This window comes from Camelina sativa, chromosome 4, assembly GCF_000633955.1.
Source record: "Camelina sativa cultivar DH55 chromosome 4, Cs, whole genome shotgun sequence".
In the NCBI taxonomy this organism is placed as follows: Eukaryota; Viridiplantae; Streptophyta; class Magnoliopsida; order Brassicales; family Brassicaceae; genus Camelina; species Camelina sativa.
Window position 1 is genome coordinate 6,134,563 of NC_025688.1, and position 25,180 is coordinate 6,159,742.

At 38.4% G+C, this 25,180-nt stretch overlaps 3 protein-coding genes and 1 pseudogene across 5 annotated transcripts; 1 reads left to right on the forward strand and 3 right to left on the reverse strand.

Annotated features, from left to right (window-relative positions):
- LOC104779938 (protease HtpX) lies at nt 673-3,022 on the forward strand. Of its 2 annotated transcripts, XM_010504371.2 has the most exons (9): nt 678-1,107; nt 1,210-1,267; nt 1,378-1,445; nt 1,523-1,702; nt 1,862-1,958; nt 2,093-2,202; nt 2,310-2,443; nt 2,546-2,734; nt 2,826-3,022. In XM_010504371.2, exons 1-8 carry the CDS (start codon nt 856-858, stop codon nt 2,679-2,681), a joined length of 1,035 nt encoding a protein of 344 aa, XP_010502673.1. In that variant the 5' UTR covers nt 678-855; the 3' UTR covers nt 2,682-2,734; nt 2,826-3,022. The 2 variants fall into 2 exon arrangements, with proteins under 2 accessions (XP_019100098.1, XP_010502673.1); XM_019244553.1 differs by lacking the exon at nt 2,826-3,022 and having other exon boundaries at nt 673-1,107; nt 2,308-2,443; nt 2,546-2,570.
- On the reverse strand, nt 3,399-3,767 carry LOC109132445 (annotated as a pseudogene).
- On the reverse strand, nt 11,330-17,117 carry LOC104779939 (fidgetin-like protein 1; the record flags this gene model as incomplete). Its single annotated transcript, XM_019244554.1, has 15 exons — nt 11,330-11,903; nt 12,232-12,344; nt 12,442-12,569; nt 12,719-12,814; nt 12,904-12,987; nt 13,074-13,176; nt 13,357-13,428; nt 14,097-14,126; nt 14,339-14,431; nt 14,514-14,632; nt 14,725-14,852; nt 15,411-15,637; nt 15,756-16,043; nt 16,222-16,360; nt 16,666-17,117. Coding segments are annotated over 14 exons (2,061 nt in total), but the record flags the coding sequence as incomplete, so codon positions are not given.
- LOC104779940 (F-box/kelch-repeat protein At3g27150) lies at nt 18,447-20,588 on the reverse strand. 2 transcript variants are annotated; one of them, XM_010504373.1, is made up of 2 exons: nt 20,540-20,588; nt 18,447-19,994 (listed from the first exon to the last, which is right to left on the reverse strand). In XM_010504373.1, the coding sequence occupies exon 2, from the start codon at nt 19,936-19,938 to the stop codon at nt 18,673-18,675; it is 1,266 nt and encodes a 421-aa protein (XP_010502675.1). In that variant the 5' UTR covers nt 19,939-19,994; nt 20,540-20,588; the 3' UTR covers nt 18,447-18,672. The 2 variants fall into 2 exon arrangements, with proteins under 2 accessions (XP_010502675.1, XP_019100100.1); XM_019244555.1 differs by lacking the exon at nt 20,540-20,588 and adding an exon at nt 20,350-20,428.

A 25,180-nucleotide genomic window follows, 5' to 3' on the forward strand; every position in this document is an offset into this window, starting at 1 on the left:
TATACAGTTCTAGTCCAAAATTTACGACCTTCTTTAAGATACTAAATTTCAACTAGTAAGATATTTGACATTTTTAATGTTAGTTTGGTTCACAAGTGATCTTCATTGATTAGGGCTTTGCCACTTTTGACAAGCAGAACATGCATATAAATATATAATTAACCAGTGTAATAATAATTGAAAATATGGAGGAGGAGATCAACATTTGTACCACTAGCTCATTTATCTCTATTCACTTTCTTTTTCAATTCACCATTTTTACCAGCTCTTAATTTTTTTTATTTAATATATATATATATATATATATATAGATTTTAATAAAAGCATTTTGCATCATCATTCATTTGATCAACAACTGATTCTTGTTTGTCAATACGAATACCATCTCATATACTTAAAAAATGTGGAGATTTCTGTATCAGTAAAAAATCTTAACTCAAGTAAACTTGGTCAATATAATTTGCACGTATATACACTATTGATTTTTCCCGTTTTATTTTTTTGGATTTAGTTCAGACTTTTTTATGGTCCTTCTATTTTCGAGAATTTTATGCAAAATTAAATATTTATATATACTATACGTAAAGCCCATTAAATTAGGGCCCAGGAGTGAAAAAACGTGAAAACAAAAGTGACGCCGTATGAGAAGGATGTAGAGAAAAACTCAAAAAAGCTACGGTCAACGAAGGCGCGTCAAATGCTCAGCCATTAAAACTACGGTTGTGGACGGCAAACGCTTTTCGTCTCCGAAACGCAACCGCAAAACTTATATTGTTATTATTCCTATCCTCCTCTCTTCCTCACCGGCGTAGAATAGCACCCCAAACTGTTAACTTACGCACCTCTCTTTCTCTCATGGCGGTTTCAGTGTCAGCTCCGGTCTTGTTCCTCTGTAACAACCAGAGCGGCGAATTGTCTCGTCGTTTAGGATATAGACCATCCAAGAAGGTGGGATTTAGCTCTGGTCGCCGTTCAGTGAGCTTTACTGGTTCCCGTGCGGTGAAAGTTGGAAGATTTAGGGTTAGGGTTCCGGTTTGCAGAACTGTGCCTCCTCTCTTGTTCAAAGATCTCGATGCTGATGATTTCAGGCATCCTCTCGATAAGCAGGTCCTTTAAAAGTGGAAACTTTAGAATTGTGATTCGTTGATATCAATCTTTGATGATGATGTGAATGTGATACGAATCTCTTGTGTGTCATTTGTTTTGCAGAACACGTTGTTACTAAGGGCTATACCTGGGTTGAACGAGTTCGGCAAAGCTCTTTTAGGTGATTTTTTTTTTTTTGTCACAAGTGGCTCCTTCTTTCTTGTTACTTGGCATAAAAGGGTTTGATGATGAGATGATTTTTGATTTTATTTGACTCTGGGAATGTTGTAGGATCAATGACTGAACAGATTATGCTTCTTGAGAACATTGGGACTTCTGTTCTTGTTTCCAAGAATCAGGTTAGTAGGTTGTGTGTGGATCAGTGTCTTGTGATGTTTATATATTCGTGTATCAACTTAACGTTTTGATGTCTCAGCTCTCTGATCTTCACGGTTTGTTGGTCGAGGCTGCTGAGATTTTGAACATAGAGGCTCCTGATCTCTATGTCCGACAAAGTCCTGTTCCTAATGCGTATACACTGGCAATAAGTGGTAAGAAGCCGTTTATTGTCGTCCATACCAGCTTGATCGAGCTTCTGACACGCGAGGAGCTACAGGTTCCTACTCTTTTTTCTTGTTTACAAGTTCTATGCTTTTTGATTGGGAACCACAGTTTTGAACCTAACCGTAGACACTAGATATTGACAAAACAGAGCTTTAGTGTCACATTATCAGTTAATTGTACCAAAATCTGACAGTTTTACTTTAAATACTAGGCTGTCTTGGCCCATGAACTAGGCCATCTGAAGTGTGATCACGGCGTGTGGCTTACATTTGCAAATATTCTTACTCTTGGGGCTTATACAGTTCCTGGTAGGTGGTAACACAACTCTTCTACATTTGCAACTATGTTAACCGAGTAAAAGGAACTCACAGATATTTCAGTTTGCAGCAGGCATGTTTGTTAAGAACGTTATGGTTGCTTAGTTGAATTCTCTTGTTTGTAGCTTTTGGGCAAACGATAGCTCGAACCTTGGAAGAGCAGTTACTTCGTTGGCTCCGTTCAGCAGAGCTGACTTGTGATCGTGCAGCACTTCTTGTCGCCCAAGATCCAAAGGTACCAATTCTAAAAAACCAAAGAAGAAAACAAATAAGAATGTTTCAAGTTATATGTAAAATACCTAGTGATGTTTCTTATAATTTCTCTCATGGCACATCCAAGAGGTTGTTGTATCCGTTCTGATGAAGTTAGCTGGAGGATGTCCATCAATCGCTGATCAGCTAAATGTGGACGCATTTCTAGAACAAGCCCGTTCATATGACAAAGCTTCTTCAAGCCCCTTGGGATGGTACATAAGGTGAGAGACAATTAAAACTATGTACAAAAGTGATTGCGAAAAATTAGATTATTCTTCCTTCAGATTCACTAGTTGTTTGTTTGCATATTTTACTTTCTACAGAAATGCTCAGACTAGTCAACTGTCACATCCATTACCAGTTCTCCGTGCACGTGAGATTGATGAATGGTCTAGGAGTCTCGAGTACAGAAGTCTCTTGAAACGAGCAAATCGAATAAGCACAGTGCACAAGGTTTAGTGATGTTGCTAAATTTTTGAATGGAAAAGAAAAAACAAAGCAAACATGTATAGGTAAGTTTCATATAAGCGCGCTTTTGTATATGAACCCTGAGTTTTTGCTTTGGCTAGTCGTTTTATGGTTTCTATTTTAATTCTTGGACAGGAACAATACGGAAGGAGCAAAAAAAAGAAACTAGAGACTGGGGACTCTTGGGTCTAAATAGGTACTGTAAAACTCTTGTATTTGTATAGTGGCATTGTTGTATATCTTATAACTTGTGTGATAGATAAACGCAAATGTATATTCCAGAAAAACAAAAGGGCCTTAGCACAAAGATAAATAGTTGTTTGTATAACTCACCTATCTCAGTCTTAGAGGCTTTAGCTACCAAACTGGTTTTTCCATTTTAATACAATCTTTAATGTGTTCATCAAATTCTTCCGTCCTCGGTCTTTGCATGACATTGCTCAACCAGTTTTATCCTTCATTTATGCATCACAGTAAATCAAGATGGTGAACTAAACTAGATTTGGTAAGTTATCGACAGCTACTTGAACTTGCGGAGTCTTCTCAAATTGTTAAAACCTTGATAGTAGTAGTTGCATAGAATATAAAAGAGAAACCAATCAAAGTCGAGATAATTTAGTTAAGTAGCTTATTATTACATAGAGGAGAAGCTAAACTTTAAGTATCACACATAAATTAATTAAAGACGTCTTTTACAGAGCCAAAACATCAAATTAAACTAGGATTAAGAGGCTCTAAATGTAATTGCTGGCGAGCATGTGCCTCCCTCTCCACTAATGCTTCGGCGAGCCTATCCCAGCATCGACAAGGGCCACCAGTACAAGGCTTGTTCTTATAGAACCCACACCGACACAAGGACAGAGTTAGGGTTTCTCCTGCTCCTACATTGTAATGTGCAAGTGACCTGTTGTTCTCCAGTAACAACCCGGCTTTACTGAATAACATCTATTTCTCTGGTGGGATTCGGACCTTCTCAGCTATTTTCTCCTTGAAACTCGCCACGCTTTCGGATAAAGACTGCACTGTTTTCTCAATGACAACTAGGTTACAACCATCAATATTGGCAAGTTTAACCATGATTGTACACCAACCCTGCAAAAATAAATGTACAACTATTAGACACTAATAACTTCAGACGTTATGAACTATTGAGTAAAAAACCGTCCCACGCGCTCCTCCCTAGATCTCCCAAGGCAAAAACGCGATCCCTTTCCTTCTCCCTTCATCTTTGCCGATCTCGGCGTCGGCTCCCTCCGGCCATCTTGGCCAAAAAGAAGCCCAAGAAAACACCTCCTCGCGGTCACCCCACTGGTGTCGCCCCTCCACCACCTAAAGAAACCCCATCCTCACCGCCTGTTATTTCGATTTCAGCTGGTCCTTCGCCGCTACCAAATACTTCTGGGATGTTACATGAGGTTCCTCAGACCTTGGCTAACCAAACCAAATCCTCCGATGTAAGCAGTCTAGCTCCCCCTGAGGTGGCGGCGGCTGAAATCGGAAACCTTAATTCAACAGATCCGGCTAATGTTGCCAACACCCTGGCACAATTACCTGGTAAATCAGTGGAGAGCACTGTCGGGGATGCGCCCCCTTTTTCCCCCGCAATGGCGAACACTGTTGTTCCCCAAAAAGCTGACGATAGGCTCAAGACTCCGGATGCTCCTTGGAGGAACCTGGTTGTTGGATCTTTGGTTAAACTCGAAAAGAAGGGAACCCCTTTCACTCTAGACTCCGGTGAGGCTTGTGTGACCATTCCCAACTCCGTGATCGAAAAGAACAAAAAGGCGTGGGACAGCTTCATTTTAGGCCAGTTCTATGAGGATTCGCCTTCACGGGGTGTCGTCCAGGCAATTGTCAACGGGATCTGGAGTCGGCAAAAGAAAGACATCACGGTATCGAAGATGGAAGGTAACTCCTTCCTTTTCAGAGTTCCTTGTCCGAATGCTAGGAGACGAATCCTGAGCCAATGCCTTTGGCAAATTGATGGGCAGTCCATGTTTGTAGCCAAATGGTCCTCCGAGGTCCAACTTTCGAAACCTGAACTCTCTATGGTCCCAATATGGCTGGAGTTTGTCGGCGTTCCCCTACAGTTCTTCAACCGTGAAGGTCTGGAGCATATCGCAGGGTTGGTTGGTCACCCAGTCTGCCTCCATCCGCACACTGAGAAGCTAATTAATGTAGAGGTAGCAAAGGTGTACACAGTCATAGACCCACGGAAACCTCTCCCAGAGGCGGTCAATGCAAGATTTGAATCGGGCCTAATCAAGCGCATCCAAGTATCTAGCCCCTGGTTGCCATCACTTTGTAGCCATTGCAAACAAGTGGGACACACGGTTTCACGTTGCTCTAAAGCTCCAGTTACATGTTCGGCCTGTGGCTCCGCTAAGCATCCCACTGTTGAGTGCCCTCGGGCTAAAAAAGACAAAGCTCAAGGAAAACAGCTGATCGCTAGCCAGTTGCCTATTATAGGCCCCACCAAGCCACAGTCATCTACTCAAGTCTGGAAGCCAGTTAACAAATCAGTGGTTCCCACTCAAAGCTTGGCACGTCAAGTAATGGCAGTCCCCAATTCGCAGACTAGTGAGCTCTTCTATACCTTCCAATTCCTCTCACACTTGTACGATGGGATTCGATGATGGTAAACTCTGCCTTGATCTTATGGACAACCTCTTCTCTCACTCACCTCCACATTCCGCTGAAGGCGCAGTGGAACACTCAGATACTAGCTCAGATAGCCTCTCAGGTGAGGATGACAATCCAGAAGCCGAGTCAGATCGATTTTTGAAGGTGGTCTCCAAGAGGATGCAGAGGCAACAACTGCGTAAGGCTCGGGCTGGAGGTCCCTTAAACCTCTAAAACCCCATATCCTTTATGGATATTTTTTGTTGGAATGTAAGAGGGTTTAATGACCCAGTAAAGCGGAGAAGTTTTCGGAAATGGTTGAGGAAAAACCAACCAATTTTTGGTGGTGTTATACAGACCCGCGTTAATCCGGTGAAATCACACGCTATAGTATCCCGTGTTTTTCCTGGATGGCATTTTGCTAATAACTATGAGTTCTCGGACCTTGGCAAAATCTGGATTGTTTGGCATCCTTCGGTTCAGGTTTCCATCGTTAGTAAATCCTTGCAGATGATCACTTGCCTCGTAAAATTACCTTTTGTCTCTCAGCAATTAGTGGTTTCCATGGTCTACGCCTCCTCGACCTGCAGCTCTGCTAGGAAAGAATTATGGGCCGAGATCATTGACATGGCAGCTGATTCATCATTCTCAAGTCTCCCTTGGACGGTACTTGGGGATTTCAACCAAATACTCCTGCCTCATGAGCACTCTGTGCAGGACGTGAACTCATTCCCTAGTGGTATGCGAGACCTAAACCAGTGTCTCACCAACTCATCGCTTGCAGATCTTCCCTACTGTGGCAATACTTTCACGTGGACAAACAAGCACACCAGTGGGCTTGTAGCTAAAAAGTTGGACCGTATCGTAGTCAATGATGAGTGGGCTTCGGCTTTCCTCTCCTCTCTTGCTGTCTTTGGAGAACCTGCTTTCTCGGACCACTGTCCATGCTGCTTGTTTCTAGACACCGAGAAACCCAAAAGGAAATAACCATTCAAATTCTTGACTCTGCTCAACCAGCATCCAGACTTCGGCCCTCTTATCAAATTATGGTGGAATGCTCTCTCCTTTGATGGGACCAAAATGTTCAGAATTTCCAAACGTCTTAAAGAGCTCAAATCGGTGATAAGGGAATTCAGCAAAGAGAACTACTCTGGCATTGAGAAGCGGGTTCAAGTGGCGTATGATAATCTGCTTAAATGTCAACAAGAACTCCTCAGCAATCCATCATCTCACGCGATCATGGAGGAGAAAGAAGCACACAGTGAATGGTGTCTACTTGCTACAGCAGAGGAGTCCTATCTTAGACAAAAATCACGTATTTGCTGGCTTGAGGATGGTGACAAAAACTCAAGATTTTTCCACCGTGCTATTATCACGAGACAAGGTTTCAATGAAATTATCTTCCTTCTGGATAATAATGATCAGGTGGTGGATTCTACTCAGGGCAATCAGACAATGGTGGTGGACTTCTACAAGCGGCTTCTTGGTGAACAGAACCAATCTTTCAATACATCTTTGTCTGATCTAGTGGAGTTGGTACCACAACGATGCTCTCAATCTGCAGTGGACATCCTCAACAATCCTGTCACTCCATTGGAGATCAAACAAGTTGTGTTCTCGCTGCCAAAAAATAAAGCCCCTTGGCCTGATGGATATTGTGTCGAGTTCTTCACAGCGCATTGGGAAACTGTTGGCCAGTCTGTAGTAGAAGCAGTATTGGAGTTCTTTAGCAATGGGAAAATGCTTAAGCAATGGAATGCCACGATCATCACTCTCATTCCCAAAGTGCCAAATGCTTAACGGGTCACAGAGTTCCGTCCTATCGCCTGCTGTAACACCCTCTACAAGATTGTGTCGAAAATCTTGGCCAACACGCTGAAGCAAATCCTCCCGGATATGATCTCCAATGATCAATCCGCATTTATTCCGGGACGACTTCTGGTGGAAAATGTTTTGTTGGCTATTGAGCTTGTCCAAGGATATAAACTTAAGAACTTCTCATCGAGAGGCATGCTCAAGATCGACCTCACTAAGGGTTTTGACTCGGTTCATTGGGGATACATCATTGGTATTCTTAAAGTAATGGACTTTCCTGCTCACTTCATCTCTTTGATCAAGCAGTGTATAACCACAACCAACTTCTCAGCTTGCGTAAATGGTGAATTTTGTGGTCTGTTTCGAGGTGCAAAGGGCTTGAGGCAAGGGGATCCCCTGTCGCCATACTTGTTTGTCTTGGCAATGGAAGGGCTCTCGCAACTGCTGAAGAAAAGCTACAATTCTAACTCTATTGGCTTCCACCCACACGCTCAAAGCCCCCAAGTCACCCATCTGGCCTTTGGAGACGACATCATGGTGTTCTTCGATGGTCAGGTTAACTCTCTCACCAATATAGCAGCGGTTCTCCAGGAATTCTCCCGTATCTCTGGCCTAACAATGAACACGAGCAAGACTGATCTTTTCTTGGCAGGAGTGAACCAAGTTGAAACCGACCGGATGGCTTCTATTGGCTTCAACATTGGTTCACTTCCAGTAAGATATTTCGGTCTACCTCTAATGCACTGGAAGCTTCGACTGGCAGAATACAGACCCCTCCTTGACAATCTCTCCAAGCGGTTCTCCTCATGGTCCTCCTGTGCTCTTTCATACGCAGGTCGACTTCAATTAATCTCATTTGTGATTTATGGAACTATCAACTTTTGGATGTCAGCATTCATCTTGCCAAAAGGCTGCATCAAGAAAATCGAAAACCTATGCATGAATTTCCTTTGGTCAGGTGATATCAACAAGAGAGGCTCTGTTAAGGTCGCATGGAGGCATCTCTGTCTTCCTAAAGCTGAAGGGGGACTGGGGCTACGTTGTCTATCCCAATGGAACAAAATGATATGCCTCAAGCTTATATGGAGACTGTTCAATGCAAGTGACTCACTGTGGGCTCTCTGGCTCCGCAACAATAAAATAAAAGATGGAAGCTTCTGGGGACTAGAGAGCGACCATCAACGTTCAGGAACATGGAAGGCCATGCTCAACCTCCGTCACATTGCACGAACTTTCCTCATATCACACTTGGGAAATGGTTCCCAAATCAGCTTCTGGTACGATAATTGGTCCCCATTTGGTCCACTTATTGATTTCTTTGGCAGAACGGGACCATCACAAACCGGTGCAGGCAGCCTCCCCAACGGGTTGGTCTCTCAGACCTGCAAGATCATATCAAGCAGAGGCTCTTCAAATCTACCTGACCACAGTTACTTCTCCGTTTCTTGCCACTGATCAAGACTCTTTCTCCTCGCGGATAGGCGCAGAGGATCTCTCAGAGTTCTCTACCACCAAAATGTGGGAAGTGTTGCGACCAATCAGGTGTGGTTTAAAGGCGCGATCCCAAGACATGCTTTCATCTTCTGGCTAATCCAACTTGATAGACTACTAACAAGATCAAGGTTGATGTCCTGGGGACTACAAGTAGACCCCAACTGTTGTATCTGTGGATTGATGCAGGAAACCCGTGACCATATCTTTCTACGTTGTGGCGTCAGTGAAAACATATGGATGATAGTAACAAGAAGGCTCAGTTATAAGGCCCTTCTCCTTCCACACATGAGATGCGTTCTCGGCTTGGCTCGATTTAAAAGACAAAACCGCACCAAGACACCTCCGTAGACTCGCAGCACAAGCTACCCTCTATGCCATTTGGATGGAGCGTAACAACAGGTACCACATCAACACCTCCTTAGATGCTCGGACTATCTTCAAGGGGCTGGACAGACAAATCAGGGATGCTATCTTAGCTAAGCAAAAGAGGAAAAATTTCAAAAACCTTCTTCTTGTTTGGCTTAAATATGCGTAGGATTTCCATTATAGTTACCACTGTTCTCCTTCCTTGTTTTTTATTTTTTTGAGGCAAGGGATGATTACGATATAAGGATGTTGTAGCTTCAGTAAACTTTATGTTTAATGAAAATTTACAGTTTTCAAAAAAANCAAGGTTTGTCCTTATAGAACCCACACGCACACAAGGACAGAGTTAGGGTTTCTCCTGCTCCCACATTGTAATGTGCAAGTGACCTGTTGTTCTCTAGTAACAACCCGGCTTTATTGAATAACATCTGTTTCTCTGGTGGGATTCGGACCTCCTCAGCTATTTTCTCCTTGAAACTCGCCACGCTTTCGGATAAAGACTGCACTATTTTCTCAATGACAACTAGGTTACAACCATCGATATTGGCAGGTTTAACCATGATTAAACACCAACCCTGCAAAAATAAAATGTACAACTATCAGACACTAAAAACTTCAGACGTTAAGAAAGGGAAAAAGAAGACATGTAAAGAGCAAGAAGAAGAAAACACTACCGGGTGTTGAGCAAGAAACTGGTCTTCTGGAACAAGGCCTGCAGGCTTGTCAAACTTTTGTCTCTTTTGTCTCAGCTGCTCTTGCTTTTCCTTGTTGTAATTAGAAAAATCAAAATCTTGGTCGAGAGAAGCATGCCAAGCAATCATAGACTTGACCTTTCCAAGTTGCCATTCCATCTCTTGGAGATCATCAGACTGAATAAGACGGAAGAAGCCATCATGAATGGCCGCCAAATACGCGTCATTCTTGCTCACCTTTTCTTTCAAACCTTTGGGGGGAATGAATACTCGCGAATACTCCAGAACAAACCGACTGAAACGTGGGAACCTGCTATGAGTTGGGTTCGTAAACTCAAAACCAGCTCTGTTCTTGAACCCCAGCCAGAAATCGTTACCAAACCAAGCGCCAAACTGCGCTGTGAGCTTCATAGTTCTAAACTCATTGCCATTCATCCCCTTAAGGAGACTAAACTCTATACTAATTGGCAGATCAGTGGGTTCAGGGTAATCGAGACGGCGGTGAGATTGATCGGTAAGCATCCTCTGGTAAGCAGCAGCACCAGCAGCAGCACCAGCAGCAGCAGCATCATACGGATTAGCTCCGTCTTGTTGATTCTGAGAACGGTACTCGGCAAGCTTCTGCTTGTAAAACGAGTGAAAGGGATCACACATCCACAGAAAGCTGTAACTTGCATCCTTTACGTAAGATTGCATCATCATGCTCTCAACGAACGAACCCATTTTGGAAATGTAACGCGCCGTCGACTCGATGTTGTTTCTGGTGATACCGGGAGGTGGCTCAACAACGACTTGGGTACTACTAGTATTAGTTGCTACATCATCATCATCACCAGAATCATCAACAATAGTTCCAGTTTCTTGTATCTGAGCAAGGTATTCACTAAGCTTCTGCTTGTAATATCCGTGAAAGGGATCTTCTGGGCTCCTCAGAAAGTTGAATCTTGCATTGTAGTTCGCATACCTCTTCTCGTACTTCATCCCGTTTTTGGCAAAGAAACGTGCCATCTTCTTGACAAGAGCTTTACTTGACTTGTTTTGCAAATCATTCTGCGTCGAACTTGTCATATTAATTTGTTTTCCTACAAAACCACACACAAGATATAAAAAAACATTAAACTCTGTTTTGACCTAAATATATGTAAAAGGAACATAGAAATCCAAGGACTACTTAATCAGGCCTTTTTGGAGAGAGAGATAAGAAAACACCGATACCTCAGTCGGTAAGACACAGCCCCGCCGCGATAACCGTCGTGCAGAAGCGGACAAGGAAGAACGAACAGACTTGGAGGCGGAGAAATCGACACAACAACCAACAAGCTAGGAGAACCAATGAAGAGCCGTCTGAGAATAAATTAATAACCCTAAACGATGAAGTTTCGCTTTATGCCCTAAATACTACTTTTACATATATGGTAATATAAAACAATGTTTGTTTAAAGAGTTTTCCACCAATGAAATTTGAACATTCATATAATTAAATTGTACATAAATACTTTTTCTACTTAATAGGCTTTGTTTTCGTTTCTTTTCTTATTATTGTTGGACTTCTCGATGATTATTGTTTTAATAAGTCGGTTTGGTGTTGCTTGTTCTCCAAGCTCCGACAACTAGGGTTTGCGATTTAAGAAGAGGATAATAAATACTCTCCATCCATCTTGTAACGTCTCACTCAATTTGGTTGTTTTGACAATTAATAAAAGAGGTGTTATTCTCTAAACGAAGTCTTTTGATTTCTCTGTTCTTGTGATCCATTGATGCACAAAAGTAGACAAAGAACTCCGAGTAGTTGTTGTGAATCAAGACCCAATTCGTATTTATCCACTGCACTACTTCAACTTTTGACACTTTACTTCTTCGATGACTTCAGCTTATAATCTCTCTCATGGCACATCCAAGAAGTTGTTGTATTGTATCCGTTCTGACGAAGTTAGGTGGAGGATGTCCATCAATCACTTATCAGCTAAATGTTGACGCATTTCTAGAACAAGCACGTTCATATGACAAAGCTTCTTCAAGCCCCTTGGGATGGTACATAAGGTGAGAGACAATTAAAAGTGGTGGCGAATAATTAGATTACTCTTCCTTCAGAGTCATATCTTGTTTGTTTACATATTCTCCTTTCTACAGAAATGCTCGAACTAGTCAACTGTCACATCCATTACCAGGTCCCCGTGCACGTGAGATTGATGAATGGTCCAGGAGTCTCGAGTACAGAAGTCTCCTGAAACGGACAAATCGAATAAGCACAGTGCAAAAGGTTTAGTGATGTTGCTAAATTTTTGAATGGAAACGAAAAAACAAAGCAAACATGTATGGGTAAGTTTCGTATAAGCGCACATTTGTGCGTTTGTTGGTCGTTTTAAGGTTTCTCTTTGATTCTTGGACAGGAATAATAGGGGGAAGGAGCGAAAACGAAACTAGAGACTGGACTCTTGGGTATAGATAGGTACTGTAAAACGTATTTACATAGAGGCATTGTTGTATATCTTATAACTGTGATAGATAAACGCAAATGTATATTCCAAAAGACAAAATCCTGCATAACTGACCTATTTCAGTCTTAGAGGCTTAAGCTACCAAACTGATTGTTCCAATTTTCGTAGATTCCGAGTTCGTTCTGAGAAACAGAAGGCCTTACTTCTTGCAATGCGTCTTTAAAATCCTGCATAATGACCATATATATGATTCAATGATAGACACAAAAAGTTTTCGTTTCACGGATGATAATACCACAAAATCTGCATATTTATTCTATCTACCTGAAGAGTTACAAGACGCATGTCATCTTTCGTCAGGTTAGTTATATCTATGCCTCGTTTGAGAGCTTCTCTTAGTGGACCCATAGTTGCATCTTTCACCAGGTTCTTCATATCTGATCCCGAGTACCCTGCAGTGAAAATTAAAGAAAGGTTAGCTTGGTTATGGCCGAAAAATGTGTATTTGCATTTTTGGGTTGTGTTCTTCGGACTTTAAGATCAAAACTCCACAGATTTGCCAACAATTTATAGTGTTTCTGAAGTTCCTACGATAAATTACCTTCAGTTAGGCTGCATATGATGTTCATATCATCATCCGACAGCGTAAACAACCCATCTTTCTTTAGGAGATTTTGTATAATCCATGCTCTTGCTTCTTCAATTCGAAAAGAGAATCATGTCAAGACAGTGTATTCAAAGAAAACCAGAGAACGACATGAAAAAGTGTGCTTATCCTTCTTTTACCAGATGAAGGAAGAGGAATGTAGAGTCTCTTGGTTAGTCGTCTTCGTGCAGCTTCATCGAGCTCTTGGGGCCTATTTGTTGCTCCTGATTAAACAATTACAAAAAGCAGCTTAAAGTTTTTAAACTCACAGAACCCACATAACTCAAACCCAACTGTTCCCATCTTTTACCTATAAGGAGAATTTGCTCGCTGCCACTGTCAAAACCTTCCATTTCAATCAGGAATTGTGTCTTGAGTCTTCTACTCGATTCATGTTCACCATCTGACTTACGCTGTGGCAAAGGGTGAAAGTTCGTTTCTTTAATAGAACGTTACATAAGGAAACTTAAAATGGTAATACATGCCAGAAAATGCCTTTGCTGAACCACCCTTTGTAAGTTTTTTCAAGGCCTTGTTCTACATTGATCGGTGAGGTTTAACGACATTTAAAGTTGTAGGTGAATAGAACAAACCTGAGACAGTAGAGAATCTATTTCATCGACAAATATTACTGCAGGCTGGCGGCAACTTGCGACTCCAAAAAGGGCCCTCACTAACTTTTCACCTTCGCCAATCTGCATTTACAGTCGTTTGATTGTTAAATTTGCAGGTAACCATAAGCAAATGAAGAAACATGCAATAGACATCTTGAGCAGGAACAAATCAGTGACATATAGAAAATGATAGGGGTTTTCCTGCTATGTAGAAGTTCTGACATAAAGGAACATAATCGCTGTCCTAATTTTACGAATAGCCCTATGAAAGTAAGCAAAGAAGTGAAACTAACCCATTTGCTTGTCAATGAACTGGCTGATATATAGAAAAAAGTTGCTTTTGCTTCTCCAGCAATAGCTTTTCCAATCATTGTTTTACCAGTTCCCTGGAATGCAGTATATACAGATCTAAAAACACAGACAGAGTGACAATTCATCTTCGATGTCAAATTGGACAAGGGTACCTACTGGTGGGCCAAAGAGAAGAAGTCCTTTTCCAGGTGAACGACAACCTTTGAAAATGTCAGGACGCAACAATGGCCAAATGACCATCTCAGTTACACACTTTTTAGCATGCTCCAGACCAGCTGCACACCAATAACTTATGATGAAAAACTCTAGACACAACAGGGATATAATACAATCTGCATTGGAACATGTATTTATCATCTTACTGTACCAATATCATCCCAGCGGACATTGGGGTCTCCNCCAAAAAGGGCCCTCACTAACTTTTCACCTTCGCCAATCTGCATTTACAGTCGTTTGATTGTTAAATTTGCAGGTAACCATAAGCAAATGAAGAAACATGCAATAGACATCTTGAGCAGGAACAAATCAGTGACATATAGAAAATGATAGGGGTTTTCCTGCTATGTAGAAGTTCTGACATAAAGGGACATAATCGCTGTCCTAATTTTACGAATAGCCCTATGAAAGTAAGCAAAGAAGTGAAACTAACCCATTTGCTTGTCAATGAACTGGCTGATATATAGAAAAAAGTTGCTTTTGCTTCTCCAGCAATAGCTTTTCCAATCATTGTTTTACCAGTTCCCTGGAATGCAGTATATACAGATCTAAAAACACAGACAGAGTGACAATTCATCTTCGATGTCAAATTGGACAAGGGTACCTACTGGTGGGCCAAAGAGAAGAAGTCCTTTTCCAGGTGAACGACAACCTTTGAAAATGTCAGGACGCAACAATGGCCAAATGACCATCTCAGTTACACACTTTTTAGCATGCTCCAGACCAGCTGCACACCAATAACTTATGATGAAAAACTCTAGACACAACAGGGATATAATACAATCTGCATTGGAACATGTATTTATCATCTTACTGTACCAATATCATCCCAGCGGACATTGGGGTCTCCATCCATAATCTCGTTGCTGACATGCTCTATAAGACGAGGTTCCAAATTTCTCAACTTCTCGGGAAGCTCACCATCAGGGCCACAGAGCATCTCCAAACTAGAACAGGATAATAAATAAATGAACATGCAGGTTATGTCATAATTTAAATTAATCTTTTCAGTCTTACAGGCATAGAAAGCTACTGAATTTTAGAAACTTATGTAAAGTAGCATTCTAAACAAGAACTAGAGCCTAACCATCAGATGAGTGCAGATGCTTACAATTACAAAGAAGGCATCAGGAATTTGCTTATACACAGAATCTGAATTGATAAACGTATATGCAACTAAACACTACACCTAAGCAGAGTTGAACCATAACCAGTGAATCTAGACTTACGAATTCATTTTCTAGTCCTATTAACATGCATGTACTATTGTTGATTCACTTTCCATAGTGTTTCAATTTGAAATAAGTTCAAAAGCAATGTTTAATATAGAAACTTAGTGAGAGAAGGGCAGAGACAGACAGGCATAACATATGAAAATCAAGAGCTAGTGATAAGAAATAAAATAAGCTTATTAATTGTAGAAGGTGGGGATATCAAAAGGGTGCATGTATTTTCCATTTTCATAAGGATCTTAAATCAAAAATTTTAAAAGTTACACAACTAACCATGTTCTGGTTGAGTCATCCAGTGCATCGTCGGTCTTTCCACCAATACGAGACGTCAGGTTTCCAACATTATTCCCATTAGATTTAACAGGAGGGACAAAATTACCACGGTATCCACGTCTTAATCCACCCGATCTTGAACCATATCCCCTACCTAAAGCATTTTTGTCACTCTGTGGAGAAAGAGGTGACTCGGTTGATCCTCGCCTTTGCCTTGCATCCATTTCCTAAAAATAGAGATATAGTAGCCAACATTAGCGAAGGGTATTAAAGCATAGTTCAAAAGATTAGACTCTGCAAAGTCAAAATGACTCTAAGAGAAATAATGGTCATGGATAAATCTACCAGTTTTATTTTGGCGGATACAAATCCATTAGCAGCTCCATCTGCCTTTATGTCCCCATCATTTGCGAGGCTGCTGGTTTCTGCATGAGTGCGCTTTGTTCCAAAACCAAATCCATGACTTCTCTCAACAATGACACATTCATCAGAGGCACGGTCTAAATTGTTCATGGAAGTTCTGCGTTGATTATCTGGTTTAGCCATGCTGTTTCCATACAATGATGTCAGTTTGGCTTGCATCATTGACTTTGGTGCTTTGGAAACCAACTTATCTGTATCGTGTCGCTCTTCCTGAAAACAAGAAATCCTCTATGTTAGAGAGTACATGGTCCTTAGATAAAGCATCATAGTAAGGCTTATAGAAGCCTATTATAAACAGAAAGCAAGGATATGTAACATGGCTACATTCCCAAACTCCATCACTAAGAGCAAGATCATCCAAGAAAAAAATTATTTACAAGAACATTACCATCTCCTTAACACCATTTCCGTTATATTGACTGAGATGATAACCAAAGTGTTTTGACTGCTTAATCTTTTCCACATCAAATTCACCTTTGCTGCCAAAAATAGGGCCTGGAGCTGTTTTTGCAAGCTCAAACGCTTTCCTGAATAAACCAAGAAACACACCATAAAAGGGTACTCCAAAAATCTCAAGTGTCCCAATCAGATACAAAAGAACTTTGGATTTCAGTTACTAACTATTGAACAAAGTCCAAAAATTGGACAGTAACACTACTAAGATATACATTTCAGCTACAAGGTTACCCAGATTTTATCAAATTCACAGTTCAGATTCCAAAATCAAACAATTCAAGCCACGCTCATAATACTCAAGTAAGCTCAGACACTAAAATTCGAACCAAAATACTTCGAAATTTAAACAAGCTAATATGGGGTAACTCTCAGGTACCAATCCGACTCTGAAACGAGGCCTTCCAAAGCTAAATCGACCTTAGAAGCAACTTCTCGGCGGATAGGACCGATGAAATCACGATCGGCGGCTGTAACGGAGCGAGAATCGAGAAAACCTAGAAGGCGAAGCCCAAGGATCTGAGCGGAGGAGAAATCAGATTTCTCTAGAAACTGGTCGGCGCCGAAGAGCAGCGATTGGAGACGCTTCAAGTTCCCGTCCACCTCCTTCCTCCAGCACGACGTCTCCGTTTCTAATTCCTCCTTCACATTCAGAAGCTCCGGTGGTGGTCTCAACAGCGGAGAAGAAAACGGCGACGGACGCTTTCCTGCCGCCATTATTATCCTCTCTTCTTCTTCTTCTTCTTCTTCCCCAAAATGGCCAAAAACCCAGAAACGATATTCAAATTCGCGCTCTGTATCTATCTGAACCACCGACCCACACAGACGCCTTTACTCTCTCTCACTAGCTTAATATAAACATCAAACAGTGTAATAGCGCACATACAAAACGGCGTGAAGTTTCTTAAGCAATCAGATATTTAATGGGCCATAGGCGGCCCATCATTGTGTGTATCTTGGATTTTACTGTCTCAGTCTTCCTATAAAAACTCCGTGTCATTTCAAAAAAATTCGTGTCTTAAAACGACCTGTAGTTTCCTCAGATATGTTTCAATATTATTGACGTTTTTTTACAAAATATATTAATATGAAAATCTATTTTAAATCACTTATCTTCGTAATTTTTTTGTTTAATTGTTTGTAAATTCACTCCTCAATATCCCTAAAATCTTGCAAAATAATAAAAATAGACTTTAATTATATATTTCTTTAAAAATAAAAAATCTATTATCAAGACTTTCCACATATATTGGATTACGTATTGTCTGTAAATCTGTTTGTTATTCTTCATTTCTAAATATTTAGCTATTATTTTTAATATATATCACCATCATTAGCAAGAAGATAAACTTTGGAAATATTTAGATATACAATTCAATTTTTTTTGTATGTATACTGATTTATTTTGCGAATTCATTCTAAATATATGTTTTGTTACAATGATGCTGACTTGCTTTGTTAGATCCAATTTTAAGGCTCACATTACAATTGAATGCATACAATACAATCGCACATTAGTAGTAGAAGTGTTCTGCATCACAAAACTGGAAATGCTTAAAAATTCTATCCAGGGAATGATAGTGTAAAATGCTCCATCTTTACGAAGAGTTTTGTTTTTAGAAAAATATCACATTTTCTGCCATTTAAAAAAAACAAAAATCTTTTTTATCCTTTATTCCTCCCTTTTTTTTTTTTTTTGACATCCGTTTATTTCTCCCACTTATCACCTCAGATAATTTTTAAGTTATATTTTCGAAACTTAACACCAATTAAGCTTTTGAGGTAGTATATAGTTTTAGATTTTGATTTTTTTTTTCTTTAGCCTTTCAAGATTATTAATTTCCTTAAAACTAGGAAAATTAGTTTTTAAGAGATTTAACCCATTTTCAAGAAAAAACCAAACACCATATGAGTTTCTTCTCCAAAGCTCTTTTTATTCAACGTGAGTTTTTTTCTTTTTTCAATTTAACCCATTTCAAAACTGATACATTTCATAGAATGTGAAGTTTATTTGTTAAAATTCATATACCAATTGAAAATTACTGAGGATTTCAAAATCGACAAATTAACTAAATTCATGAACTAATAACTGCCAAATTTTCGATGTATAAACAAGCTCAGTCGAACTAGATAAGATTAGATTTTTTCGAATTATTCGGATATCACAACCTTTCTTATTTTTAACACAATCCTACAAAAGCAGCTTAAGTCTTAAGATATATCACAAGATGAGCAATCACAAGCGTTCACCAAAACCTCAAGATGAATCAGATGATAACCCCCATAAATAGCGATTAGAGTTTCAGCGTCTGAGATGCCACAACGTTTTATTCAATCACGCACACATACACACACACACACACACACAAAAACCATAAGTTAGCCCTTAAGCAATCATAACACAGCAGTTTCGGATAAAATGATTGAGCCTCACGCCACAACAGCGTTTAGACTCCTCCCAATGTAGCTTGTTCTCAGGATCAGCGGACGGGCAACACGTGTAAACGGACATTGTCTCGGCCCTAGACGGACCCGCTGATGCTCCAATCACAAGCAGCTTGTCTCCAAGCGACTTAAACGCTACTCCCCATCCTCCATTAGAATTAGCTCTCACAGGCACATCTCCAAGCTTCTTCCATGCGTTTGCCTTTGCATCATAAACACGAAGCTCGTTTGTGGAGGTTTCCAACGAGTAAAGATCATCACGAACCACGGCGATGAGCGGTGGAGATTGAACAGAAGAGAAAGACATGTCTTTGAGAATGTCCGGTATTAGTTCCCATGTGTTTGTCTTCTCGTCGTAACTTTCTCCGCAAGTTAGGTTTTGACCGTTCTCATCCCGGCCTCCGAGAACGTAAAACTTGCCGCGTAGGTAACAGCCGGAGCAGAACTTCCGCCGCTTATGCATTCCGTGGAGTAGTGTCCACGTTTTGGTCTCGGAGTCATACTTCTCCACACTGTTAACGACTTCCATAGTCCCGTTTCCGTCTATTTTCCACCCGCCAGCTACAAACACAACTGTCCCACAGGTAGCAGAAGCAAACAAGATCCGCGGCGTGATCATCCCGGGACCTTTGAACCATCTGCTCGTCTCCAACTCATACCGCCACAGCGCAATGCTACTCAATTCTTGTCCAGTGACAATCAAATGAGTTCCCGCACAGAGCGATTCTTTATCGCCGTTGAGGAAGCAAATGTCAGAAGGAAGTTCAGGAAGCTTCTGAAAATTCTCAAAGTCCTTATCAAACATAGTCCAGCTCGTGTCGCCGCTCGACAGCATAAAGACAGACGGTTCAACTACACCGCGCTCTCGTCTCACCTTGAACACCTCATCGGTCTTTAGCAAAGTAGAAAACCCTTTATTAAGTAACTTAAGTTTCCAATACTCGAAACGAGGCACGCGCGCGAGTATCTCGACCTCTAGCTCGTAAAAGAGCTGAGGAACATTTAGTAAACAATAATCTGCATCCTGAGGTTTGATGAAACAGGTAGCCTGAGTGATGGACTCCCCTGTTTCTTCCCCATCCCAATCCAAACAAGGTTCTGCGTTTAGATCAGGTATCTCGTAACCATGAATCCGAAGCTTCTTCGGCCTAAACCTGCTTGAACTTGACCGAATCATACCGGTATGATCTTCTCCTAGCATCAACATAGTTTTTGTAATATCTCGGCCTAGCAGCTAGTACGCTTTTGACATTAATTCCCCTTCTGTGAATATATTAACCCAAAACTAAATCAGAATTAAACAGAACCGAATCAACATATTCAGATAGAGAATCAATTGTAAAAGCACTTTCCAAGTTTCAGTAACAAAGATCCAAAAAACAATTGATGGAACAGAAAAAAAGAAGAAGAATAATCTTGGATTAAGTTCGGAAAAAATTGATTTGTATGAAACTGAAATCATTAACTAATCAAATCCAAATCAAGAAGAATTGAAACAGTCAACTAGGATAATTAAGAAAAGAAAAAAAAATTATTTTAGCTAATCAGAGTTCTAAACAAGCAATTAGAGAGATTTGACTAAATTAAAACAGTCAACTATGGATTAAAGCCTGCAAACCCTAAAATCAACGGTCTGCAAAATGAAAACACACGCAGATGTTTGAAGAACAAGTAGAGATACCAAAACCCAGATAATAAGAGTAGGTGTTATATGTTTTGTACATCACTAAACATAAATAAAGAAAAAGTATATACATGAAGAAAAAAGTCAAAGATGAGAAGGATTAGAGAGAATCAAAGAAACTTACAGGGGAAGACGTAAAACAAAAACCCTAGAAATGTTTTTCTTTTCCAAAGCTTCTCTTCTCTCTTGTGTTGCTATCTTCTTCTTTTTATTCTCCATCTGTAAATTATAAGAAAACAAATCAGAAAAAATACAAAAAGAGATGACGAGAGATTTAAAATTTAAAATACCTAAAAGAGAAATTAATCTTTTATTTAATATTATAATTATCAAAGAGCTTTTTTTTTACGAAAGAGAGAAAAGGTACCCACCCTCAGTTGCTGGGGAGATTCAAGCTTAATTTAGAATTCTTCAGAATCAAAAAAAGAAAGAAGAAAAACTTACTTTATATATTGGAATAATAAAGGGATACGATTTGTTAATATATACTTTTTTCTTTTTCTGAGGCAACGACAAAGCCATGTTCGGTTCATCTTCAAGAATCGCCGGTAAAAACTCGAAAAGGCCAAAAAAAAGCTAGGATTAATAAATATACAACTGTGGTTATAATATCTTTAAAGTGTGACTGTGCGTCGAAGAAAAGTAATTTTCAAATCTAAGAAGAGACAAAAACTTATAAAGTTTCTTCTTGAAAATTTAAAAGAAAGAAATGGTGGTCACATTTTTCTAATCTAAAAAAGAAAAGCTTTAATTGTATGGAAAACATATTAAATTAGGCAGGCATATACTGTAGATTGGAATATTCTACACCGCCCTATATTGTTTTTCTATAATAAAACTTTTGTGTAAGTAATTTGTGTTTATCTTTCATTAGAGTCATTTAGTTTAGCTTTTAGGTAGATAGTGCCATAGTGGCTTCGTCTTATGTGTCTGCATTATGAAGAGTCTTCGTATGAAAAAGTCGAACTAACTTGCAACCAAGTTCTTACGAATCCCATTAAACTATATTTCTATGTGTTTAATGCATTCTTAGAAGAAGAAAAAAAGAGTTATTATTGCTCAAACCTTGCAACCTCCTATGATTTTTTTTTTTTTTTTTGTCAAACTAAGGAAGATTAATTCATATATACATCATAATATCGAGGGTAAAAAAATATTATACATTTCCCTATGTTTCTTATGGGTTAAATCAAAAGCCGAAATTGAAGTCTTAAAACTATCGCATTTAGTTTCTTTAATTGTTTCCAACATGATATACATCAAATTTTTAGGTTTCGTGTTAAGAAAATTATCAAAACTTTTACTATTTATTAACTAAACCTATTTTAAAGCATTTTATGATTATTTTGCAATCTGGTATCTATATTAACATTTTCACGGCAACTTTGTGAAAGAAGGCTTCAAGTTAATAACTATTTACAATGCTATGTCATTATCATTAATAATTTTTTTTTTAAAACATCAATAAATGTTAAATAATCAATCGTATGTCCCACTATAATCGCATATCAATTTTCCAGTTAATTATGTTAACCAATTCGAAATCTAATCATCCGAGAATAAAGTCGCATAAACTTCTTCCCCGCTAAACTAGCATATTAGTTTTCCAGTCAATTATCTTACCAAACTTTGAAATCTAATTATATCTAAAGCTATCGTTCTATACCCGAAAAAATATATATTGGAACAACTTTCTTTAACTTCCTTCCACTCCATTCCTATTTTTCTGCAAAATTAGCAAATCGAAATCATCAATCAATCATATACAATCTTCATCATCACATTTAAATTGGCAAACATGATAAATATTGAACGTAAAAAACTCAATTCTACCAAACCAAAATCAAACCTTCCAAAACAACTAAGATCACATATATTCTCAAAATTCGATACGCAATCATAACAAATCCAATGGCAAGCTATATAAATAGTGCCTCACCAACAACATCGACAGCCAAACACATCCAAAATCAAACAAAGCTTAAAACTATACAATCAAAATGGTAGCATCTTTCGCTTTCCTAAGAGACATTCGTCCTTACAAGACCGCCTAGAGAATCCAGGTCAAAGTCCTGCATAATTGGCGCCAATATACAGCCATCACCGGAGAGACACTTGAGCTCATATTAGCTGATGAGACGGTCAATATCGAGTTTTATAAAAATCATCTACCTATAGGGAATGAAAATTCACGGAACCGTAAAGAAAGACTTGGTCAACCGATACGTCAACCATCTACCAATTGGTTCATGGAAGTTCATCGAAACATTCTCTCTGACTCATGCTGTTGGTCAATTCCGTCCGACCACTCATTTATACAAGTCTTCTTGTGCAGGAATCTCTTCTGGAAGGAAGAAGCTTGTTTTGTATTGATGGGCTCACTAATGGACTTGGGTCTGTAAATCACTTTGACAGTCTTATTGGGCCTTGATCTGTTTTGACCCGTTTGTTTGGAATGCTTTTGTCGTGTTGGCTGACTCCTTTCTCCTTTCTCAGTCTTTTCGATAGATTTAAGATGTACTTTCATCTTCTTCTCATTCTTTCCTTTTCTCACACCTGATCCGTGAGGAATCTGCTTATACTATATATCCCAAATCGTGAACGATAGCCAAAGGACCTACTACGTAGTACTATGGAATATTTTACATAAACATGATTTTCTGAATCATTATACATACAAAATTATTAACCATGAAAACTTGGATAATGACAATGAGAAGTCGACATCATCATATAACTAATTCTGAAAGTTAGTCCACTAGAGAAATTAAATGTAAAATAACCCAACCCAAATGCCCACAAGTCGTATCCGGTGCAGGTAGGCTACCAAATGTGTTATATATATAAAATTTCAATACCATTTGATGTTGGTAAGAAAATTTGTTTTAAATACATTTCGTGACTTGTTCTCACTAGCAATTACTATATTATTGTGTTGGATGTATCTTGTTCTCAATTGCGATAATGGTGACTGTCTACGAAATTAATTCTTCCATAACTAGATATCCAACACAAGAAGGCAGTATTAAAAATAAAACTATAAAAATATTGCGACGGCACTTATCTCATCTACTTAAACTTACATTTCATATAAAAAACAAAAAAAATGAAAATGATTTAAAAGCGTATACCTAGCTAGTTAATATAACGATTAAAAAAACATACAATCATATTATATTATATATATATATATATGTTGTACTGATAAAATAATAAAAGAAACAGCTATAATTTATATTTGATTATATTTAATAGAAAATAATGAAAATGGCTTGCTGCACCTGTTAAACAACTTTTACTAAAGACTTATATTTAAAAAGTACATTGATTTACGAATTTCCACATTTAAATCATAAAAGGTGTTGATAATTTTATGTAAAGACTCATGGGAGATCGACAACTGCGTTATCGGCCAATCTTAAGACTTCGTTAGTTGCATCAAATCTATTTTTTTTAATCACGTATAAATTTTTTAAACTAATAAACCAAAAGCACCTTTATTACGAACCTTAAAATATATATTTTGTAAGAATGCAATTTCTTTTGATATAGTAAAGACTAGGTAAAGAGGAAGTTCACGTAGACAGTCACCATTATCGCCTCCCACATGAAATATTTTAGATAATATTAGAAAGGAAAGCACTTTCTCATTCAATAATTTGACAACTAGGCATTTATAGGAAGATATTTGAGAAATAGACACTTTTCTCTTTCTTTCTCTAATACAAATTTCTATTAGACAGACCTCTACTAATATATTTTTATACTCTTTTTTGTTTTTATACCATTTTTTGTGTGAAATTATATATACAAATAAAAACAAAACAAATTTGTTACCCTCTATTAGTATTTGTACAATCGTACTTTTTTCTTTATCTTTCTTTTTTTCCTCTTTAACTTTTTAACTTGATTTTGTTATTAATTTATACAAAATAATTATAGAAATTCCTCAAAATACCACAATTAAGTTTTTTTTCTAAAATACCACATTTTAATTTTTTTTCCAAAAAACCACATAAGTTTTATTTTCAAAAATATTAAAAACACAAAAAATTGTTTTTAAGGATGTAGAATTTATTTTGTTAGGTTTGGGTTTACAATTTTAAATTTAGAGTATAGTCTTTAGGGGTAGAGTTTAGTGTTTAGGATTTAATGGTTAGTTTATAATATTAATTTACACTTTGATATTAATCTTAAAAATACCACATTTTAAGTTTTTTTCCCAAAAAACCACAAATTTTTTTTCCCAAAAATAACACAAACACAAAAGTTTTAATAGTTTTATTTTTCATAAATACGACAAACACAAAAAAGTTATATTTAAAGATGTAAAATTTATTTTGTTAGGTTTGGGTTGACAATTTTATATTTGGGGTATAGTCTTTAGGGGTAGGGTTTAGTGTTTAGAATTTAATGGTTAATTTATAATATTAATCTACACTTTGATATTAATTTTAAAAATACCAATTTTATATTTGGGATATAGTCTACATGGGTAGGTTTTAAGTTTTTTTTTTCAGAAAACTACAAAAGTTTTATTTTCTAAAAATAACACAAACACATAAAAATATTTTTTAAGGATGTAGAATTTTATTTATTTACACCAAACCCAGATGGTATACTAAACTCAGTTGGTACATCCCCAACGCAGATGGTACACCTCAACGCAGATGGTACACCAAACCTAAATGGTACACCAAAATAGCATTATTTGACATATTACAATATTTTCAATTAATTTTTAGATTTTTTTAGGTTTGGGTTC

Excerpts from the sequence above, each read along its gene's own strand:
- LOC104779938 (XM_010504371.2), top strand. The coding sequence starts at position 856 with ATGGCGGTTTCAGTGTCAGCTCCGGTCTTGTTCCTCTGTAACAACCAG. Across the intron at positions 1,268-1,377 it reads GTTCGGCAAAGCTCTTTTAG|GATCAATGACTGAACAGATT; the intron begins GTGATTTTTTTT and ends GGAATGTTGTAG. Across the intron at positions 1,446-1,522 it reads TTCTTGTTTCCAAGAATCAG|CTCTCTGATCTTCACGGTTT; the intron begins GTTAGTAGGTTG and ends TTGATGTCTCAG.
- LOC104779940 (XM_010504373.1), bottom strand. The coding sequence starts at position 19,938 with ATGTTGATGCTAGGAGAAGATCATACCGGTATGATTCGGTCAAGTTCA.